General features: G+C 31.1%; 1 protein-coding gene across 2 annotated transcripts; it reads right to left on the bottom strand.

Annotated features, from left to right (window-relative positions):
- Positions 1-565: 565 nt before the first annotated feature.
- LOC111284234 (protein argonaute 4-like) lies at positions 566-6,601 on the bottom strand. Of its 2 annotated transcripts, none has more exons than XM_089761812.1 (22): positions 6,371-6,601; positions 6,062-6,267; positions 5,763-5,987; positions 5,531-5,667; positions 5,352-5,449; positions 5,161-5,258; positions 4,836-5,007; positions 4,622-4,738; positions 4,437-4,544; positions 4,238-4,300; positions 4,039-4,152; positions 3,757-3,925; positions 3,554-3,666; positions 3,276-3,413; positions 3,013-3,143; positions 2,672-2,737; positions 1,974-2,037; positions 1,712-1,823; positions 1,548-1,621; positions 1,142-1,236; positions 1,021-1,052; positions 566-837 (listed from the first exon to the last, which is right to left on the bottom strand). In XM_089761812.1, the coding sequence occupies exons 1-22, from the start codon at positions 6,599-6,601 to the stop codon at positions 662-664; spliced, it is 2,739 nt and encodes a 912-aa protein (XP_089617938.1). In that variant the 3' UTR covers positions 566-661. The 2 variants fall into 2 exon arrangements, with proteins under 2 accessions (XP_089617938.1, XP_089617940.1); XM_089761814.1 differs by having other exon boundaries at positions 4,836-4,991; positions 5,148-5,258.
- Positions 6,602-21,431: the final 14,830 nt, after the last annotated feature.

Below are 21,431 nucleotides of genomic sequence, written 5' to 3' on the forward strand. Positions count from 1 at the left end.
TCCACTGACAAATGGCTCTGCATCAAACCATTCTGGAAAGTTGATCCTGCTTGTTATGGTTGCCATCGTTTTGAAATGGATACTCCTTTGAAATATTTTGTTTCTTTTTTCTTTGGTACATGAAACAGTGGAGATTCGTTTTTAACAGGAAGTGTTGTCTATAAATTTTTGCATGCTATTTTTTTTCCTGCCAAAACCAACAAACTCTTTCCTGAAAAATTAAATAAGCTAGAAATATGACTCATTCTTGCCACAGAAAAGCATTACATTATATACTAGAGAAGTGGTATAGTTTTCTAAGCATCAGAAACCAACAAAAGTAGTTACTCAGAAGCCACATCTAACTGGTTAAGCAACTGATACCCTAGCCTAACAGTAAATAAGAGAACAGAGTAAAGGGCAGTAGTATAACCACTTCTCTAAACCAAACAGGAAAAAGCCACTGTGAATTACCTAGTCAAGCATTCATATCTTTAGATACGTTAGGGGCTAAGCATCCAAAAAGTTTATAATCAAAATGGATGATGATTCGGAGAACAGCACATCATCATCAGAACAAGTCTGCGATAGCCCTAACTCTAAAGGTTAAATATACTTAAAAAGAGTTTCAGATCAGTTGTTGGTAAAACCAAAAGCCTATAGAAAACATGGTCCAAATGTCTCAGCAGAAGAACATAGAATCGGAGACATTGTTGTTCAACCACGGCAGCTGCGGAACAGGTACGGCTCCAGAAGCAGTCACCCCACCCTGGCTTGAGGATGTCTCAGGAGCCTCATCAAACTTCAGGAAAGTCCCCAACTGCGAAGCTGCCAAATGCGCATAGCAAATAGGAGCAACTGCAATCCAAAGTAAGATTGAAACAAACACCTTTAAGAAATGGAAATACAGAATCAAGCAAAAAACGGCAAACTATTCTCTGGAGATCAAGTGGGAAAATCATTAGGTAAACCAAATTAACTTGGCGTTTGAGAAAAAGCATATCATAAACACTAGGGAAGCAGCTCAACCAGAATACCTACCTACTGATATGGCAGTGCTACTTCTTTGATACCTGTATTAGAAAGAGATTACACGGAATGCAACAGTGATTACAGCTTAAAACATCTATGAAGAAATTACAACACATGATTATACACTTACACATATGATAGAGAATGGACAAGTTCCTGCAGATCGTTGACCGAATATCCACTCTCATCTAAGAGAACATGATAATGGGTAGGCCTTGTGGTTCCCTGAACAGCAAACACAAATTATAAAAACAAAGCAACATTATAATAAAAGATGAAGGGCTATACCCATAAGACACAGCAAAAGCATCGAGCACAACTTGGATGAGGAAACCAACCACAATTGGAACTTTAATCTCAGTTGTAAGTTTTCTTTCACAACAAAACATACATGACAGCCTTAAAATACAAACAATGAATTCTGGATAGAGAAGGCAAGTACAAATGTAGTTGGCAATATCTGACCAATTAAGTGAGACAAAATTGCAAAATCAACAACCATTCATCAACTGAAACAGAATTCAAGAAAAACTTACAGTCATTCCAGCATGTGCACATAGATAAAAGTCATTGTTCTGTGGATGACAAATTGTGTTGTCTATCACAGTTCCTGCATAATAATTAAAAAAAAAAAAGATCGATTTTAACAACTATAACAGAGGTACCAGATGACATGCATCAAATAATGAGTGAGCCTCACCAGGTAGAACATTATCAGGAGATCCCTGCTGGAAAAACCTTGTATGATGACTTTTTTGTGCTGCAATGACCACAAACTTGGGGTTCCAATTCTCATCAAGAAACTTGCAAGCCTATAAAGTAAACGTTAACCAGAGATGTTTTATCCCGAGCACTATCATCTTAAGACTGATTTATAACTAGCACAATTTTCTTACTTTTTTTGCATGAATAACTAAAAAAGAAATGTACAATTTTCAGTTTTGAAGGGCACTACTGCATACCGCAATAATTTGACCCAGTTCAGTGTTCAAAACTTGATTGAACTGTGACTCGCTAACCCCATCCCTGAGTTGAACCGAGAATAATGAGCAAGTAAGCAATATTGCATTAGCATCCGAATAAAATGTAACAGAAAGATCAGCAAAATAACCACAAACTAGATTACAAGAAATATGTAAAGAGATATGATGGTTCATAAGAAATGTTACATTCATAGGACCTAACTATACAGAACAGAAATCTAAATCTTAGTTAGGGCATTAGCTGGGATTTACATCATTTTAAGTCATATAGCCAGAGCAGAAAATGAGGATAATAGAAAAGGCTAAAAAATGAGAATGTTCTGAAGCATTTCAAACAGCAGGCAGCAAGGAACATGCTAGGTTGATTAAAAGTTTAAAGGACAACTTGTACAATCTGTAAGCAACATGAAGAGACTAAGCAGATCAAATATACTTGAATATCAATACAGCATTTCACAAGTAAAAAGATGATTTAAAAGAATAAATACACCCATTACTTGAAGTCAATACAAATAGAGTTTGCAAAGCAGAGACCAAGCCGTGGCAATTAAGAACTAGGAAAACCAAATTTTGCATCCCTGAGTTCCCTAAAAATGTATTCTTTCAAAATGTATGATTTAGAATATTGATATTATATAGAATGAACGTGAGAAACAGCAAAATGTAAAATAAGAAACCTGAATATGATGATTTGAGTAGGCTTTCTCTGTCCTGAGCTTCTATAAAAGTCCAATACAGCCTGCCTGATATCAAAGAAAATACGTTAGGTACACAAACTATAAACATTATATTCTCAAAAGTTAAAATACTACGACATAAATGATTACCAGCAGAATAACATATTCTTATTACAACACACCCCCAATGACGCCCCAAGCAAGAAGAGAGAAACAATAATAAGGATATAAAAAATCAATTTTCAGCAAATAACTTGTCCCTTTTTTTGGATAAACGATGTCCTTATTTTGGCCAATACTTGTCCCTTCGTTAGTCAAATAACTTTAAGATTGAAACGTACCTCATAAGACCTCCATCCACCTGGTCAGACACTCGTTTGAATAGTGAATCTATCATTTTAACCTTGGGCGACTGTGTCCGAACAGATGCCCTATAGCGGGAAATCGAAGGCCACTGCCTGGAGTTAACCACCTACAATTAAATACAATTAAAAAATCTCACAAAATTTGTAGTACAGAGAGACTGCCAATTCACATCTCTATAACTGCTTGCAATTGATTGAAACTCGAGAAACCCAATGATAAGGAATAAGATCTTCCCTACCGCAGCTATTGACGGGACATCGGACTGCCCAGGAGAGCCATGTGACACACCCATGCCAAGGATCATAGTTGGAACACTTGAAACGACAGGGAATGAAAGTGTTTGTTCAATTGATAACATTGAATTCAGTCCTCCGAGCTGTGAGCAGATTATGATATTAGCAGGTTTAATTATAAATAGAACAATAACCCTACTGGTTTAACTACAGAAGATTAGAACTGCAACCAGAGGAATGACTCAAGTTAAAAAAAAAAAAAATTCATTGGACGGAAGCAGACCTTTGCATTGATCTTGAGAAGCAGATTCGTAAGGTACTTGTCATTGAACCTAGTTGGAGCCATACACTGAGTGACTATGCCAAAGTGACCCAGATTCTTTCGCTTCCATGGACCTTAGAAAATTCATTGAACTTACAACGTAAGCAAAAGACTTGAAGAAAAACATGCATAGACAATGTATGAACAGATGCGTTTGTGCACACCATAAAGACCAGAAATTTTCCTATCGGGCAGCAGACAAAGAAGGAACCGTGGAGTTTTATGAGTAAGTTTAGATTGCAGCTCATCAAACATCTTCTCCACTCTACCCAAAGGAGAGAGACGTCTGTTCTCATTCATCTCTGTGAACACACCTAATGGACTATCTACACGCTGAAAAAGAGACATGGAAAAGAACTTGAGCCAACAAGTTGAATTCTATAACTTTGTATGTGTTGACTGACAATACCAATACAACCAGTACAAAAATTAGACAACAAACTTACAATTCCTTTCATTTCTCCGCATCTCATCAGATCCCGCACAAGTTTATTTACATCACAACGTGCCGAGAAGTTAACAACACCCCAATCTTCAATCCTAGTTGGCTCCACAAATCTCTACGAAAGCATAACTGAACTGTTGAGAAACAAGAGATGAAACATATGTAAGATAGAAGGCTGCAAAAGCAAAGAAGCTATAGACCTTATTGTTGAAATTCCACCGCCCATTCCGTGGCAAGAAATGTTCACCATCGCCCACTCTTATCTGTCATCAAAAGATAACTCAATTGGCATGTAGATCTAAACGAAGGATCATTAAAATAACCCTCAACAACCAGCATACATGTACAAAATATCAAAGAAACAAACAAAATTCAGAAAGATAAATATCATTAACCTACCCATGGAGCTGGCAGAATACGGCCTTCCACTTGGATGAAATTAGAGCTGATAGAAACACCACATGAACGCAGCATTGGTTCAGCACCATAATTGCTGTTATGCAAAGCCTGCACAAAATTTTGCAACACTCATAAGTTGTAGAGCAAGTGGAATGTTGAGAGTCAAAAGCTTATAATAGACCTACATTAGACAAGATACTCAGTCTTTCTTGAGGCTTCTGCCTTGATTTTTCGACTAGCGAAGCTCTTTGGAAAGTGGATAGCGCTTTTGTGTAGCGTTGCAAGGACACCAAAGTGCAGAGCTATGGCATTGCAACAGGTGCACAACAAATCATAGACAAGAATTAGTTGCTAAGCATATATCATGTAACAAAACAAAACCACAATGCACCCATTCACCTCCATAGGAATATATGTTGGCCGATTTGGCATGCCAACATTAATGCATCGCAAATCTGCAGAATAATCCAACTGTATCTTGCGATGGGTGACAAAATATTCATAAACAGTAATCTCCACAGTCTCAGCTTCACCAGTCTCATTCTTCGTACTCTTCTGCTTCCATGAGAACCTGCATTATGGACACAGTACACAACAAATAAAAAATAATAACTTTAAACTGAAGTATTACACAACATGGTAGTAGGAAAAGCTCAAAGTTAAATTGTAGCCAATTTAGCACAAATCAAAGAAAAAGCACTATTGTGAGACCAGGAAACCATACATCTGATCTTTGCAGTAAAGGTCACTCAATCCGGTAATCTTGTACTCCAGATTGGATGGTCTGACTTTTACCCTCAGATTTTTAAGCACTTGTTTAGCCTATTCAGGGTTTCAAGCAATTGCGGTTTAATAATTAATAATTGATGCAAAGAACTCTAATTCACTTGGCTAAAAAATGTAGTTATTGATAACCTTGTTCCAGTCCAGGCAGTGAGGATCTCTCATATTCTGATTGTCAAGTAAAAAATCCAATACTGGACCGGGTCGAATTATCATTGTATTTGATACATCTGAAACACAAAGAGAAATAGTAATTAAACAAACAATACAAAGCACACAAATGCAAAAGCGCTGAGAGATAAGGTTCCAACCAATATTCAGTGAAAGGCCTCCTTGAGTAGCTCTGAAACTTGAATGGAACCCCCTGCATCCTAGGACACCACCGCCAATGTTTGTATAATTATTTTCATCATCTTGGAAAAAAGATTGGCGAACGGGTAGGCATCCCCTATGAAAGTCATTGTAATGTCAGAATAAATACAATATCCGGTATCAAAACCTACAGGTGGAGAAAAGAATATGCAGGCACATATTTTAACTCACCGTTTTGCAGCATGCTGCCGTAAAATGATATCTAGCACCCTCAGGGCTTGTTGTGAGTTTTCTGATTCTTGTCCATACAAAGCATTTTGAATGGCTTGCATGGGAATCTTTGCGGCAAAGCTAATCTCCACGTTAAAAGTCTTTGACTGATGCATACGTCTTAATATATTCCTTCCACGCTCTTTTGGGCTTTCATTGCCATCAGGGCTTGCATTCCTATTGTTTCTATACATAAAAAATTAATGACAATGAATGGGAGCAGTATAAATACTTCAAATCAATCTAAAGTGCACGTCAACCTGTTGGATGTAACATCCTCAAGTACAACTGGAAACTCAAGCTTGGTACTTGGGAGAGGACCAACAGTAAATAAACTCTTCTCCCCATCATATGCAAAGTCCTTTCCAGCCAACTCACTGCTGTAGGTCTCATGCAACTTATCTATCACCTTTCTTCCAACACCCTTCCCATCCACTGGGCGACCATCTTCGTAAGAAAGAGAAACCTGTTGAACCAAAATGCAAAAGAAGAAGAAACTTGAATCAATAATTTCTATTTACCAATGAGAAAAAAAAAAGAGAAGCAGAGCGAAGTAAGCAATTACGTACACTGTAATGGAAGAAATGTTCATCAACACTTCCAACATTCACTTTGAATTGATTTGTGAGAATAGATATCTTCTGCCCTTCAGATCCAAAACCTTTCCTGGCCATTGGGACACGTACAACCTTCTTTGCAGGTTCAGATTCTGATTCGTTTGGTACTGCATTGCGCGGCAGAGGCAGGGAAGGAGGAAGAGTGCCTGTTGCCCCACTTCCCTCATCCTCAGACGAGTCCATTTCCTAACCAAGAAAATTTTTCTTACATGAAAGAAAAATAAAATATAGTAAGCACTTAAGATTAGCTACAAGACAAATTCCCTAAAAGGTAGGTAATAGTATCATTTCATGGATAAAAAGATTAGCAGGAAAAAATAATTCCTACTCTTAACTTGATAAATTAGTTATTACCAACAAAAGAGAAAAAACTAGAAACAATCACTCTTGACGTATCATAATTTTAAAATTCGTCATTCTATATAATTTAGTATTTAGTTTACTTAAATTAGATAGTGTTTATTTATATATATAGTTTTTCTTTATAAGATTATATTTTTTTTTAACTTTAAATATCCTAAGAGAAATCAACAAAGATATATCTTTTTTTTTTAGAGAAATATAAACATAAAAATTTAAAGAATTCAGAAAATAGAATAATGACTTAAAATTAGATTGAAAATTTTTGTGTCTATTGTGTAAATACTAAATTTCATGTATTTTATAAAAATTATGTTTAACAATTAATATAAATAAAAAAATATGAAATATAATTTTTAATTTTATTAAATTCATATATAATTATTATTAAAATTATAAATCATATTTCTTTCGTGTTATTTATTAATATTGTATTTCGTATTCCCTTTATTTGTATCATATTTATGTTATATTTTCATGTGATATATTATTTTAACAAAGTGAAAACAACAAAATGAGATTTTTTTTTACTAATATACTCAAAATAAGATTTTTTTTTCGACCGATATATTCAAAATGAGATTTTTTTTTTTAACAATACGCTCATTCGCCAAAAAGAAAAACAAAGTCAATATGCTCATACGTCAAAAAAAAAAAAAAAAATCGAAGCACCAAAACTATATAATATTTAAAAATGAGATTTTTTTTTTCCTCACAAAATGCTTAGAAAATCACATTCATGCACATGAAAGACGTGTTTACGAATGATACCAATATTACCTAAAAATCAGAGGATCTGTAGAAAAAAAATAAAAAAAGCGTATGTTGATGAATGCCGGAACTTCCACAAGAAAAAAAAAAAAGAGAAATAAGCACAAATGGTAATATAAAAGAAAAAGAAACCCTTCAGAGTACCAAAAAAAAGGAACCTTTAAGAATATGAGCTTGAACCCAGAGGTACCAAGGCTGGCTATGCAGTAAAAAGGTTAACATGAAGAGGCAAAAAGGTACTGTTTTTAGCATAAAAGTCAAAACTTTAACCAAATATATTGCATCATTTAAGGGGTAGAACGAAAATATACCAGAAAGTAAATACCTTGAGCGCATCAAAAGACAGTAAAAGACTATAGGTGCAGAGGAAGAGTACATGAAGCGACAAAAAGCTGAAGCAAAAATGCACAGCTTTCTAATGGCTTGATGATAAGATGACAAAAAAGAAACCTTTTTTACTATAAAAGAACTGAATAATAAAATCAAATAACAAGGTTACGAAAGGTATATGTCTTTAAAAATAGAAAAGTGCTCTACACTAACGAAAAACTACAGTCTTTAAAAATAGAAAAAAAAAAAAAACAGCTAAAAAGGTGCAAACTTGAAGCGTTTGTTGAAAAACTAGAAACAAAAAATGGCAACGAAGCACAGATCATACTCAAGAAAGAAGAAAACCCTTGAAAAACCCACCCACTGAAGCGGCATTGCAATGAACAACGTTTAAAATGTTTCAAGAACAAAGGAACTTTCAAAAATACCTCAAAAAACCAGTAAAAAAAGTCCAAAGATGAAAAACACAAGAGAAAAACACTGAAACCAAACAGGTTTCAGAGAAAAAAATACCTGAAATTTGGAGAGCAAATGAAAGATAGAAACCCTAAAACTCAAAGAGACTCGCAAATACAAATACCCTCTTATCGTTTTTTTTCTCTCACGAAAAAAGCTATAAAGCGAGTGAAATGAACCCCCAGGGACCACCCGTCTTTCTCTTTGCCTTAATTTATATCCTCTGCATCGCGACTTACACGATTATGCTGCTTTACCACATCTGCACCGTCCACCTGGTCAATACTTTATTCATAATATGCTTGAAATTTTTTTGAATGATTAAGGTTTTTTGAATAATTATATAAGTGTTTATATTGATGCATTGTTAGTATATAAATTTTATACGTTATCAGTGAATTAAATATTATTATTAATAAGATGAATTAAATAATATCACTTCATTAATATGTAAATTTTGTTAAAATTAATTTTTACATATTTATTTTAAAAATTGATATTTGCTCATTAATAAAATGATTTCATTTTATTTATTGACTATATATAAAATTTATATACTGATTATGTGTCAAATATAAACTCATTATATAAACTTAAGATATAGGAATGGTACCAAATATATTAAAAAAATCATTACTTTTTTATTAAAGACAACTAAAACTTATCTAAAATAAAATGTTTGAACTAAGACAAATTAATTTTACTATACTATAGTTGCATAGCAATAATCATTTATTAAAAAAGTATTAATTGGCATAATTAATCATTTTACATAAATATATAAAAGATAAAATCTTTAGTAAAAATAAAATATTCAATATAGATGACTTATATTATTGACATATATGTACAATCTTAAAAAGTTATTGTGTCATATAATAATGAATTTTATTTTATTTGATGTATTTTTAATTTGAAAATAAATTGATTATATTTATTGTTTTATTATTTATCTTAAATTACTTTTAACTAAAATTTCAATTTGATGGTTCTAGGTTAATTGAGATATCAAAATTGTGAATTTGTTGGGTAAAAAAAATTGGATTGGGTGGAGAAGGGTGATTTGGGTAAAAAAAATGAAAAAAAAAAAGGAAAATAGTATTGGGACCACGTACTTATATATATAACTATGATGTGATTTTACATGACACGTTGTGGTAGATTAAGATATTCAAAATTAAATACCGTATAGAATAATTATACAGCTTTTTATAGGAGTAGATTTTTTCTTATATTAAACTTTAAATATTTTATCAACCACTTTGAATTCAATAATTAAATATTTTTTCACAAAAAAATGTTAAATTTTTTTTTATCTGTCCATAAATGATTTTATCCTAAAGAATTAATTTCATAAATTCTTGTTTTGGTAGACAATTTTTTTTAAAGCATCATAGACATCTTTTTATTTTATTGTAGTTATCTTTATCACATAAAATTATCAAAATCAAAATATTTATAATTTTCGATTGTTAATTCTCCAAAATTTTTCTAATAGTGGCAATATAAACATTAGACTTATAATTATGATATTAGATATTACATTTCTTCAAAATAGGTAAAATAATGGTAATGTTTACAAATTGGCGAAGGGAATTAAACCGATTATTAGTAGTAGTGTGAAAGAGATGTTTCAACAAATACAACTAAAATAAATTAGGTGATGTGATATTTTTTAAAATTTCATTTAGTTCATGCTTTTATTTTATATTTTAAATACAAAAAAATTAAAATGATGAATAAATAGTATAAAAATATAAACACCGATCAGCAAGATTTTTCTTAAAACGAAGATATTAAAAGTTATCGATAGTTATATGCATTATATTTTAATTTTAGTGATTAAAATTTAATTATAAAATAAATAAATATTAATAACAAATATATCAAAATAAGAAACAAAGACTAAATTTTTTTAATAAAGAGAATATGAAAATAAATAAACACAATTAACATATAAAATTTCGTGAATACTATGTCTATTTTAGTCTTTTTTATAAAACCTAAAAACCGTAGTATATACATACAAATAGGTTTAGATGTTACCTATTTCACAGCTTAATCGAATTCCTATAGCTTCAATGTTTGCTTTAAGGACTTTCGAAAAATTACATATTGATCTGCTCGATAATTGTTTCTTAATCCTTCTCAAATATATAAAAAAGTAGCAAGTGTTTTTCATGTACCTATTCTTAGGCACAACAATCTAGTTAAAGGAGTACTTTTACTAAGGAAGTTGGTTCTGGAATTTTCTTATATCAATATTTTTTTATTTATACACATTTATTAAGATTAACTTAATTCATTAAAAAAAGTTTTACTTAAATATATTATTAAAAGTTATTTTTTTTTTATAAATTAGGTCCAAATCTAGGGTTCAAGAAATCTGTTGTATGTATTGAGATTTAAAATTTACATTTGTTGAATACTACTTCTTAATAATAATTGTATGAACCAATTTAATTAAATTTTTAATTCAAAATTTATATATTTACCAAGCTTAAATATAATATAAATATATAAAAACCAAAGTTTTTGGTGAAAGGAAAAATCCAAGGTGTCATGCATTTTAATATGTCATAATGTATAGATCCGTAGACTTATCGCTAGATATGGATTAGAGGAGTCATCACCAATCTTTTTTGTTTATGTGTGATTGGCCACTTGATAAAATATGATTTACGAAACTAGAATTTAGATTCGGGAGCACGCTTACGCGTGGGAAAGGTTATAGCACCCCTATAACGTCTATCCACAGGATAGTACCAGTTTGATTTCAAATTATCCAAGCCTAAAAAATATTTATAATTTACCAAAATATTAAATATTAAAAATTAGTCTTAAAATTATCTTAATAGTTTGGTAGTAATTTAAGATAATTCTCTTACTTTAAAAGTATTTATGAAGAATAGTGCCATACTCTGAAGAGATTTCATCATTTAATTTATTAAAGTATTTTATTATAAAAAAACAATAAAGTCTCATAATAGTTTGGTAGCACTTACTTTGAGATAGATCTTTCAATAGTTTAGTGAGATTTCATTGCAAAAAAATTTGTGAAAATTTTTTAAAATTTCACTAAGTCTCTAAATAGTTTGATAGGTTTTAATTTGAAGTAATTCTCCAATAGTTTAGAGGATAAAAATTATTTTATTATTATTTATTTATTTAAAAAAAAAAGATTTATAAAATATTTCAATAGTTTGGTAGATTTCATAAACCTTTTTGAAAAGATTTTTCACAAATTTTTTATATTTTTTATTGAAAGAATTTTTTTTTATAAATATTTTTTGAGGACTTAAAAAGATCTTTTTTTTTTTTTTTAATTTTGAAAACTTATTTCGAAATATTTTTTTGTTGAAAAAGATTTCATTATTTTATTTCATTTGAAAAGATTTTTTTTGTTTTATTTTGTTTTCTTGAAAATATTTTTTTATGAAAACCAGTAAAATAAAAAAAATAAAAAAATGAAAGTAAAATAAAAACTTAAGAAAATAAAATTCAAAAAATAAAATGAAAATAAAAAAGAAAAACCTGTAATTCGAATTGGGTCAAAGTGTAAGTTGACACGTGGGTCATTGGGTAAACGCGAGGGTTAGAGGCTTTCAAAATGTTGTCATTTTGGAATGGTATAAAAGGCAATCCTCAGCCTTTTTTCTCAAAATCCCCAAGTTTTTTCTCTCTCTAGCTTCTAAAAGCTCTGGCCTCTCTCTAAAACAAACCCAAAAGTTCAATCAAAAACTGAGTTTTTTGTCAGTTTTCAAAATTTTGGTTGGAATCTAATCAAACAATTCAACTGATCGTAAAAAAAAACTCATTGAAAAATTCTTGTGTTTTTAAAAAAATTCAGATTTTCTAAAAAATCCTCAAAAAAATCCTAAATTTTCTCAAAAAGCTCCAAAAATTCACAAGAACCTCCCTATAACTCTAGAAATCTAAATGTTGTTTCAGAAACTTTAAATCAAGCCTAAAAATCTAAAATCAAAATTCTAGAATACTCTCACTACTTAGAACTTTTAGACTTTCCTCCCTAAAATCTCCGTGTGTTGTTCCTCTGATTCTTGACTTAATTTATAGGCATTCTTAGGAGTATTTTTAAGAAATAGATAGAATCAATCCAGGCTTGAATCCTAGGATTTGTTCTGTCTGAGTGTGATCCTAGGTCTCGATTTGATTTTAGAAGTTACAGTAATTTGATTTTGCATTAAAAATCGTTGACCACATTGATGAGATTTTGGCCTAACCAATTTTAGATTCGAGTTTCCTTGTTCACAAGCAGATTTGATTGAAAAAGGAAAGAAGGAAAAATAATAAAAACATAAATAATAATAATAATAATAATAATAATAATAATAACAACAACAACAGCAGCAGCAACAACAACAGCAACAACAACAACAACGACAATAATAATAATAATAATATAATATACTAAATATAGTATAAGGTATTATACTATAATAATAATAATAATAATAATAATAATAATAATAATAATATTGCATAACATATTATACTATAATAATAACAAAGTGATGATAATAAGAAAAATCAACCTTGATTTACCCCGGAAACAAATAGGTGTCTACAGTTGCCTCTCTTTACACATCGCTGTTAGACAGAGATGATGCAAAGACCTAGACACCTACTCTATTTGAATTAAATTAGTAGGAGAAATTGATCGAACTGAATCGTTAATTGAAAAGATGATCTAGGTTGAATCGGGACCAAATGATTGGGGTGGTGCTGTAAGTCTAAAAATGATCTAACTTGAGTCAAGATCGAATAACTGGGACGATACCGCTAGTCTGAAGACGACCAATATCAAGTTGAGGTAGTAAATTAATAACTGAGATTATGTCACAAGTCCAAAAATGATCTAACATGAGTTGAGATCAGATGATTGAGACGATACCATGAGTTTGAAAGTGACTAAGACCGAGTCGAGATCATAGATTAATGACTGAGATGATGTCGTGAGTTTGAAAATGATCTGACCTAAGTCGAGATTAGATGACTGGGATAATACTGCGAGTTTGAAGGCGACCAAGACCGAGTTGAGGTCATAGATTAATGATCAAAATGATATTGTAAGTCTAAAAAATGATTTAACCTGAGAAAAAATTGAATGATTGGGACAATGCCACAAGTCTGAAAGTGACCAAGATCGAGTTGAGGTTGTAGATTAATAATTGAGACGATACCACGAGCCTAAAAATGATCTGATCTGAGCTAACATCGAAACCTGTGATGAATGAGCATGCATTGATATGAATTTATAACTTATCTAGGATGCAAATAGGACATCCATCATGGTGTTAAAGTTTTCACAGCTTTTATCCACATTCTTATTTCTATATACCTCTGGCAAGGAAACTATCCTTTATTACCTCGAGTAAGCATTTATTTCCATCATAAGGAAAACTTTTGAAATAAGTGATTCTTTTTTATTTGGAAAAGTTCATTTTTGGTCTTTGTCTTTTTCAAAATTTTCAAAGTAACACACAATTTTTTATGACTTTGTTTAATTATTAATTATTAATTATTATCTCAATTTTAAAATATGAGATGCAAGTTATGCTCTTCTTCTATTCATTGCAAGGTATAAAGAGAAAAATGACAAATATATATTGAAAATGAAAAATAGGACAAATATCATTTATTTGGATAAATAATAAATTATAGAAGATGATTAGAAATAAGATGAAGGTGCATAAGGGCGGCTATTTAAGATAGCTATGCCCAATAATCAGATAATCATGACAATAAAATCTTGAATTTCTTTAAAAATTCAACCAAAACATGATGCTCCAATACCTTGGAGCTCTTTGAAATTCATTCTCTTTGGTATGCCTTTCATGTGATGCTGTATCCAAATCGCCTTCATCCAATTCAAGCCGCCCTTCTAAGTTTTCAATTTGAACTCTTTTTTCCTTTTTTTTGTTTTTATTTTTTATTTTATATTTTTTTGGGTTCAAGCCGCCCTTTTGTGTTTTCAACTTGAACTCTTTTTTTTTAAGCAAAATACATCTTCACGATGTCAGAATTAATAGGGTTAGAAAGCTTATCACCATCCATTTCTGACAAGATTAAGACTTCCCTTAAAAAAACTATTTTTACCATATATGGTCCTTCCTAATTTGGAGTCCATTTCTCCTTATCATAATGTTGGCTTAAGATAATTCTTTTCAATACAAACTCTTATTCTCGAAATTGATGAGATCAGACCTTTTTGTCATGAGCTCTCATAATTTTTTTTTGGTATAACTGGCAATGACAAAGCACTGTTAGTCTATTTTCTTTAATGAAATTTAATTGTTTATAGTTCTCTTGGATGCATTTAGCCTCTTCTAATCCCACTTCTCTTAAAACTCTTAGAGATGAAATTTTTACTTCTACTGATAGTACAACTTCAATTTCATAAACCACGAAAAAAATGAGTTACCTTGATAGATATACGCATAAATGTTTGATAAATATATAAAACAAATGACAATTTCTCGTGCCAGTCTTTGTATGTTTCGATTATCTTCTTCATAAATCTTTTGATGTTCTTATTTGTAGCTTTCATTGCCTCATTCATTTTTGAGCGATATGGAGCTGAATTATGGTGCTTAATCTTGAATTAAGCATATACTTCTTGCATTATTTTGTTGTTCAAGTTTTTTGTATTATCTAAAATGATTCTTTTTAGAAGCCTATATCTATAAATTACCTCTCTTTTGATGAACTTATAGACTATTGATCTAGTCACAGTTGTGAAGGAAGTAGCTTCGAACCATTTAGTGAAGTAATCAATTATTAAAAAAAATGAATCTATTCTCATTTGAGACCTTTGGGGTAATGAAACCAATGACATCTATTTTCCACATAGAAAATGGCCATAACATGTAAAATATTGGGCAGCATGGATTTTATCAACATAAATCTAGCATTTATGATATTTTCGAGCATAATCAATGTAATTTTTTTCCATTATCAACTAATAATATTCAGCTCGTATAATTTACCTAGCTATCATGTGTGCATTTACGTGTGCACCACATACACTATCATGGACTTATTCGATAATCTTTTTTGCCGCAGAGGCACTTACACAATGCAGTAACACTTGATCTTTGGTTCTCTTATATAAAACTTCATCTAACAAGAATCCCATGGCCAATCTTCTCAAGATTTTTTTATCATTTTTTGTTGCTTGATTTGGGTACTATCAATTCTTCAGATATCGCATAATGTCATGATACCAAGGATTACCATCTCTTTCTTCTTTTAGGTTGGCACAATGCATTGGTATATTTCTCATATCTAATTTGATAGGTTGAATTTTAACGATATCGCCAATTTATACCATTACAGCTAAAGTTGCCAAAGTATCTGTTATCTGATTATCTTCACAAAGTAAATGTTCAAACTGGATATCTTCAAATTACTTACATAACTCTAAGATGTATTTGTGGTAAGGGATAAGTTTGAATCCCTTGTCTCCCATTTGCCTTTTAGTTGATAAATAACCAAGGCTAAATCTCCAAACACCTTTAATGTCTCAATTTTTTTTATCTAAAGCAGCATGTAACCCCATAACATAAGCTTCATATTCAGCTACATTATTGGTGTAGTTGAAGTTTAATCTTGCTATTATGGGATAGTAATGTCATGTAAAGATATTAATATTGCTTCAATCCCATGCCCCAATGCGTTGACAGCTCCATCGAAGTATATTCTCCATATCTTTTCCTCATTATCTTCTTCTAACCCTAAGATGGCCATTAATTTTTCATTTGAAAAATCAAGTTTCCTAGGTTCATAATCATCATTGGCCTTATCTGCCAAAAATTTAGTGATGACACTTCTTTTAATTACCTTTTAGCTCACATAAACTATGTCATATTCTAAAAGTATCACCTGTCATCTTATGATTTTTTCTGACAGTGATGGCTTCTCAAAGATGTATTTAATGAGATCCAACTTAGTTATGAGCCAAGTTGTATGGTAAAGCATGTACTGCCTGAGTCTTTTAACTGTCTAAGCCAAAGCACAACACAATTTCTCAAGCGATAAGTACTTGGACTCATATTCTATAAACTTCTTACTCAGGTAGTAAATAGTTTTTTTCCTCTTGTCAGATTCATCTTGCTATCTCAGCATGCATCATATTGATTTCTCATATACCACTATGTTTTTAGAACATGTGGTGCTAATATTGGAAAATTTGATAGCTATTACTTGACCTTGTCAAAAGCTTTTTAGCATTCCTCATTCCATTTATCAGGATTATTCTTTCAAAAGAGTTTGAAAATGAGATCACATTTGAAAGTGAGTTGAGAAATAAATCGAGAGATATAGTTTAATCTGCCTAAAAAACCTCGAATCTCCCTTTGTGTGCTTGGTGAGATAAATTTTGGATGGCCTGAATTTTGCTCGAATCAACTTTTATCCCTCTTTCATTGACTATAAATCCCAATAGTTTCCTTGCCCTGGCTTTGAATATACATTTGGCTGGATTTAGCTTGAACAAAAACTTTTTTAACTTTTCAAACAACTTTTTAAGATTAGTTACATGATATTCCTCTTTTCGAGATTTTGTAATCATATCATTCACGTACACCTCAATCTTTTTATGTATCATATCATAAAAAAGTGTTACCATGGCTCTTTGATAGGTTACTTCGATGTTTTTCAGTTCGAAGGGCATGATCTTCTAACAAAAAGTTCCTCATATAGTTATAAATATGGTTTTTTCCATGTCATCTAAAGCCATTATTATCTGATTATAACTAGAGAATCCATCAGTGAAAGAGAATACCAAATGTCGGGCTATTTTATCTATCAAAATATCTATGTGAGGCAAAAAAAATTATCTTTCAGGCTAGCTCTATTCAAATCTCGATAGTCTACACACATTCATACCTTTCTATCCTTTTTGAGACAGGTACTATATTAGCCACCCATTCAAGATATTTGACCACTTATAGAAAGCTTGCATCAAATTACTTCTTTACTTCATCTTTAATTTTCAATAACATCTCTAGCTTTATTCTTCTCAACTTTTGTTGCACCAACTTACATTTCGACTTCAAAGGTAGCCTATGTTCTACTATTTCAGTGCCAACCCCAAGTATATCTTGGTAGGATCAGGCAAACATTTTCTTAAACTCTTGAAGCAAATCCTTTAACCGTTGTCGATTAACTGCTGAAAGTGAAGTACCAATCTTGACTCTTTTTTTTTTGTTTTCGATATCACCCAAATTGATCATTTCAATAATTTCTTAATAAGGCTCAATGGATTTATCTTCTTGCTTAATTAGTCTTATTAAATCCAAAGACAAAGTGTATTTTTCAAAGTTTTTTTCAATATCAAATTCATCAGTATTAATCAAATTTTAAAAATTAAACCCCATATCATTGTCATGATTACCTGCATGTTCGATTGAGGGGCTTAAAAATTGATAAAATAAGAAATATTAGTAAAATGCTTTGATGAATGAAATATAAGAAATAGACAAAATGCATACTTTTACTTTTATTGAAATAATGAAGAATAAAAGGCCCAAACATAAGAGTTTATCTTAAACTTTTGGGCATTAGTAATTATGAGATATGATTACATTGAGAGAAAATCATAAACAACAGGCATCTGGATGACCCTTTAATTCTTTAATTTATAACCGGATGTAAATGGGTAAACTAAAGCTTCTTTATTTTGACTTTCATTATCCACCACGTGAATGGATAACTTGGCAAAAGCTTCTTCTCATCTTGATTTTTCTCTTATGTTTTCCTTAGTTCTCGAGTGTATGTATCCTCTAGGGATGAAAGTCTCATTTAAATGGGGAACAACCCTCAGTCCATTCTTTACCCTTTCTGCTATCATCTTTCACTTCCTTCATCTCATAACCTAATCTTACTCTACCATTGTTGTTTTCAAGTTTTGAAAGCTCTCTCATCCTTTAAAGACTTTTACTTAAATCGAACCCAATACTCAATTCTTATTAATCATCTGATTGATCATAATAAGATCGAATTTGAGCCCTTCATTTATTGCATTGACCAATTCAAATAATTGGTAAGAGTATTCCAATGATTTTTCTGTTGCTTTTACATATGGAACATTTATAGGTTGAGTCAGCAATAGATATTTTTCTCTAGCTATAATCACTAATTGTCCTTCCACATTTAATTTGATCTTTTGATGCAGTGAGGAGGGGATAGCATCCATCTTGTGGATCCATGGCCTTTTCAATAAGCAACTATATGATGGGAAGATATCTATGACCTAAAATTTTATGTTAAAGGTGCACGACCTAATTTGCATGGCAATTCAACATCTTTCAAGACCTTTCATCTAGTTTCATCAAATGCTTGGACCACCATATGACTGCTTTGGATATGAGACATACCAAAAGGTAATTTGGCTAAAGTGAATATGGGTATAACATTGATAGCTGATCCATTATCAATAATGACTTTGGCTATGATGTGACTTTTGCATTTGACAATGATGTATAAAGCTTTATGCTCCCTCTACCTTCAAGTAAAATCTCATCATCATTAAAAGAGATATGATACGGCATCACAAAGTTTCTTGCCAAATGATTCACATATTCTATAAACATGTTATGGGCCACGTAAGCCTGATTCAACACTTTTAGTAGGGCATTACAATGTGGTTCCAAGTTTAAAAGAAGTGACAACAAAGAGATTTTAGTTGGCACCTTATTCAACCAGTTTTTTTTTCTTGTTTTCTCTATGACTTTTGAAGCATAACTACTCCTGTTATATTAGCAAATTTAGATTTTGGCATAATTTTTTGTTTCCTCTAAATTGTTACATCACAATTATATCTCTATGGTACAACCTTATCATATTTATAGGGGAACGAGGATGGGACCTTAAAAGTTATCACCTTGGGAATGAATTTATTCCTGACTGATTTTGGTTTTTCACTACAATGGATGGTGATAGGCTTAGGCACCCATCTATCTGTCATAGCTACCCTAATATCTTATGAGGCTTTTAACTCTTTATATAACTCAATTTGGTAAGAGTCTATTAGTTTCTGTACCTCTTTATGAAATTATTTACAAATATCAATAAAATGCCCTGGAGCTTCACCATGATACTTACATCTTTGCTTGGGGACGTATCTTTCCATTTTGGTGTGCGGGGCTACTAGTTGTATCAATCTGGCCTCATACAGGATGTCATACAGTTAGTTAAATGACATTTTAATCTCCTTCACCTTTCTTTTTATATGCCTTTTGTCCTTGTCCAGGGCATTAACTGTATGATTGGGTAAGGGATTCCTACTAACATTGGGTGTTGAGCTTCCGTTAGTATCAAAACTTATCAACCCTTATTTAATCAGATGTTACACTTTTTATTTCAAAAAAAGATAATTTTTAGTAGAATGGCTTATTATTTCATAATGGTGTCACAATAGGGCGATGGTGTCAAACCATTTGGAATAAGGAAGTTTAGGCTGTTTTGCAAGAATAGGGGTAATGAGGTGATTTTTGTAAAGTTCTTGATATAGCTCAATGTAGCTTATAGGTGTAGGATCAAATGTGGGTCTTTCTCTTATTTGTGGTTCTCTGGCATTACTCGTTGTGCCAACTAGGTGAACAAGTGAGAGGTGAGGATGGATAAGAGGGTTGTGTAGTTGGTTGGTAAGGGGATATGAAAGTATGTTTCACAGTGTGGTAGTATATAGGATAGGTGGGCTGAAAATAGCTTTTAAATTGCTATCCTTCAAGACTCACGCTTGAGTCTCATTCTCTTTAGGTGCTCTGTTGGAAGACTTTTTTCCTTCAAATTTGCTATTTTTTATGGCATTTTCGGTGATCTTTCATGAAATCACCATATCAATAAAGTTTTTTAGTCACGTTTCCTATTAATTTTTTTATAGTATGACGACTTTAAAGTACTCACAAATAGCATTATAATTTTTTTCTCTGTTAAGGGAGTTTGTCCCTGAACAGCCACATCTCGCCACTTTTGAGCATATTACTTGAAGGATTCAGATGCTTTCTTTTTCATTCCTTGTAAGGAAATGCGGTTAAGAGCCCTATCAATGATATGGTGGTATTAATTAATAAAAAATCAGGTTAGATTTTTCCATATCTTTATGTGGGTCTCATCTAACTGAACATGTCACCTTACTACAGATCTAGTTAAACTGTCTTGAAAGATGTGCATGAGTAGCTTCCCATTGCTAGCATATGTTACCATCTTGCAACAATACATTGTGATATGTGTGACGGGACATTTAATACTGTCATACCATAATAATAATAATAATAATAATAATAATAATAATAATATGGTATAAGGTATTATACTATAATAATACTAATAATAGTATTGTACTATAATATTGTATAACATGCTATACTATAGTAATAATAAAGTGATAATAATAAGAAAAATCAACCTTGATTTACCCCAGACATAAATGGGTGTCTACATAATATGTGGACGATATTAAACAATTGACACGTTTTCTATATTTAATCAGTTTTATTTGATTTGATATAATTTTAAAATATTTCAATGCATTGATTATATTTATTTTTTTTAAAATTTTTAATTAACTTACCTCTTCCATATGTCTGTAAAGTAAGAACAGACGTCTAACCAATTATTTAATATATTCATATTTGATAAAGTATGGTATTCAATTAAGTAATTAATGTAAGCCATGTGTAAATATAAAAAACAAAAATATTTAGTTGATTTTACATTATTAAGTTAATGAAAAAAATTATTTCACTCTCAATATCCAAATGTTATTATTTAACCATCATTCACTCATAATATTTATTATTTCAATGCTCACTTTCATTTTTTTAAAGTTGCCTTTCTAATTGATCTACAACATACCTTTTGTATACATAACTTTAGGTTTTTATTTTGATAAACCTAATTTTAACCATCATTTGCTAATTTTATATCTTTTTATCACAATTCATTATCCAATTCAACATTCATTTTGCATCATTCCTAGGTCTTTGTTACTTGAAGATTCTTCTTTATTAGTCAGCTACTAAATTACACTTATTAACAATACAACTTATCAAATTTTAAAAATATAACT

The sequence above is a fragment of the Durio zibethinus genome, chromosome 6, assembly GCF_047325235.1.
Source record: "Durio zibethinus cultivar Kanyao isolate XHJ-2024 chromosome 6, ASM4732523v1, whole genome shotgun sequence".
In the NCBI taxonomy this organism is placed as follows: domain Eukaryota; kingdom Viridiplantae; phylum Streptophyta; class Magnoliopsida; order Malvales; family Malvaceae; genus Durio; species Durio zibethinus.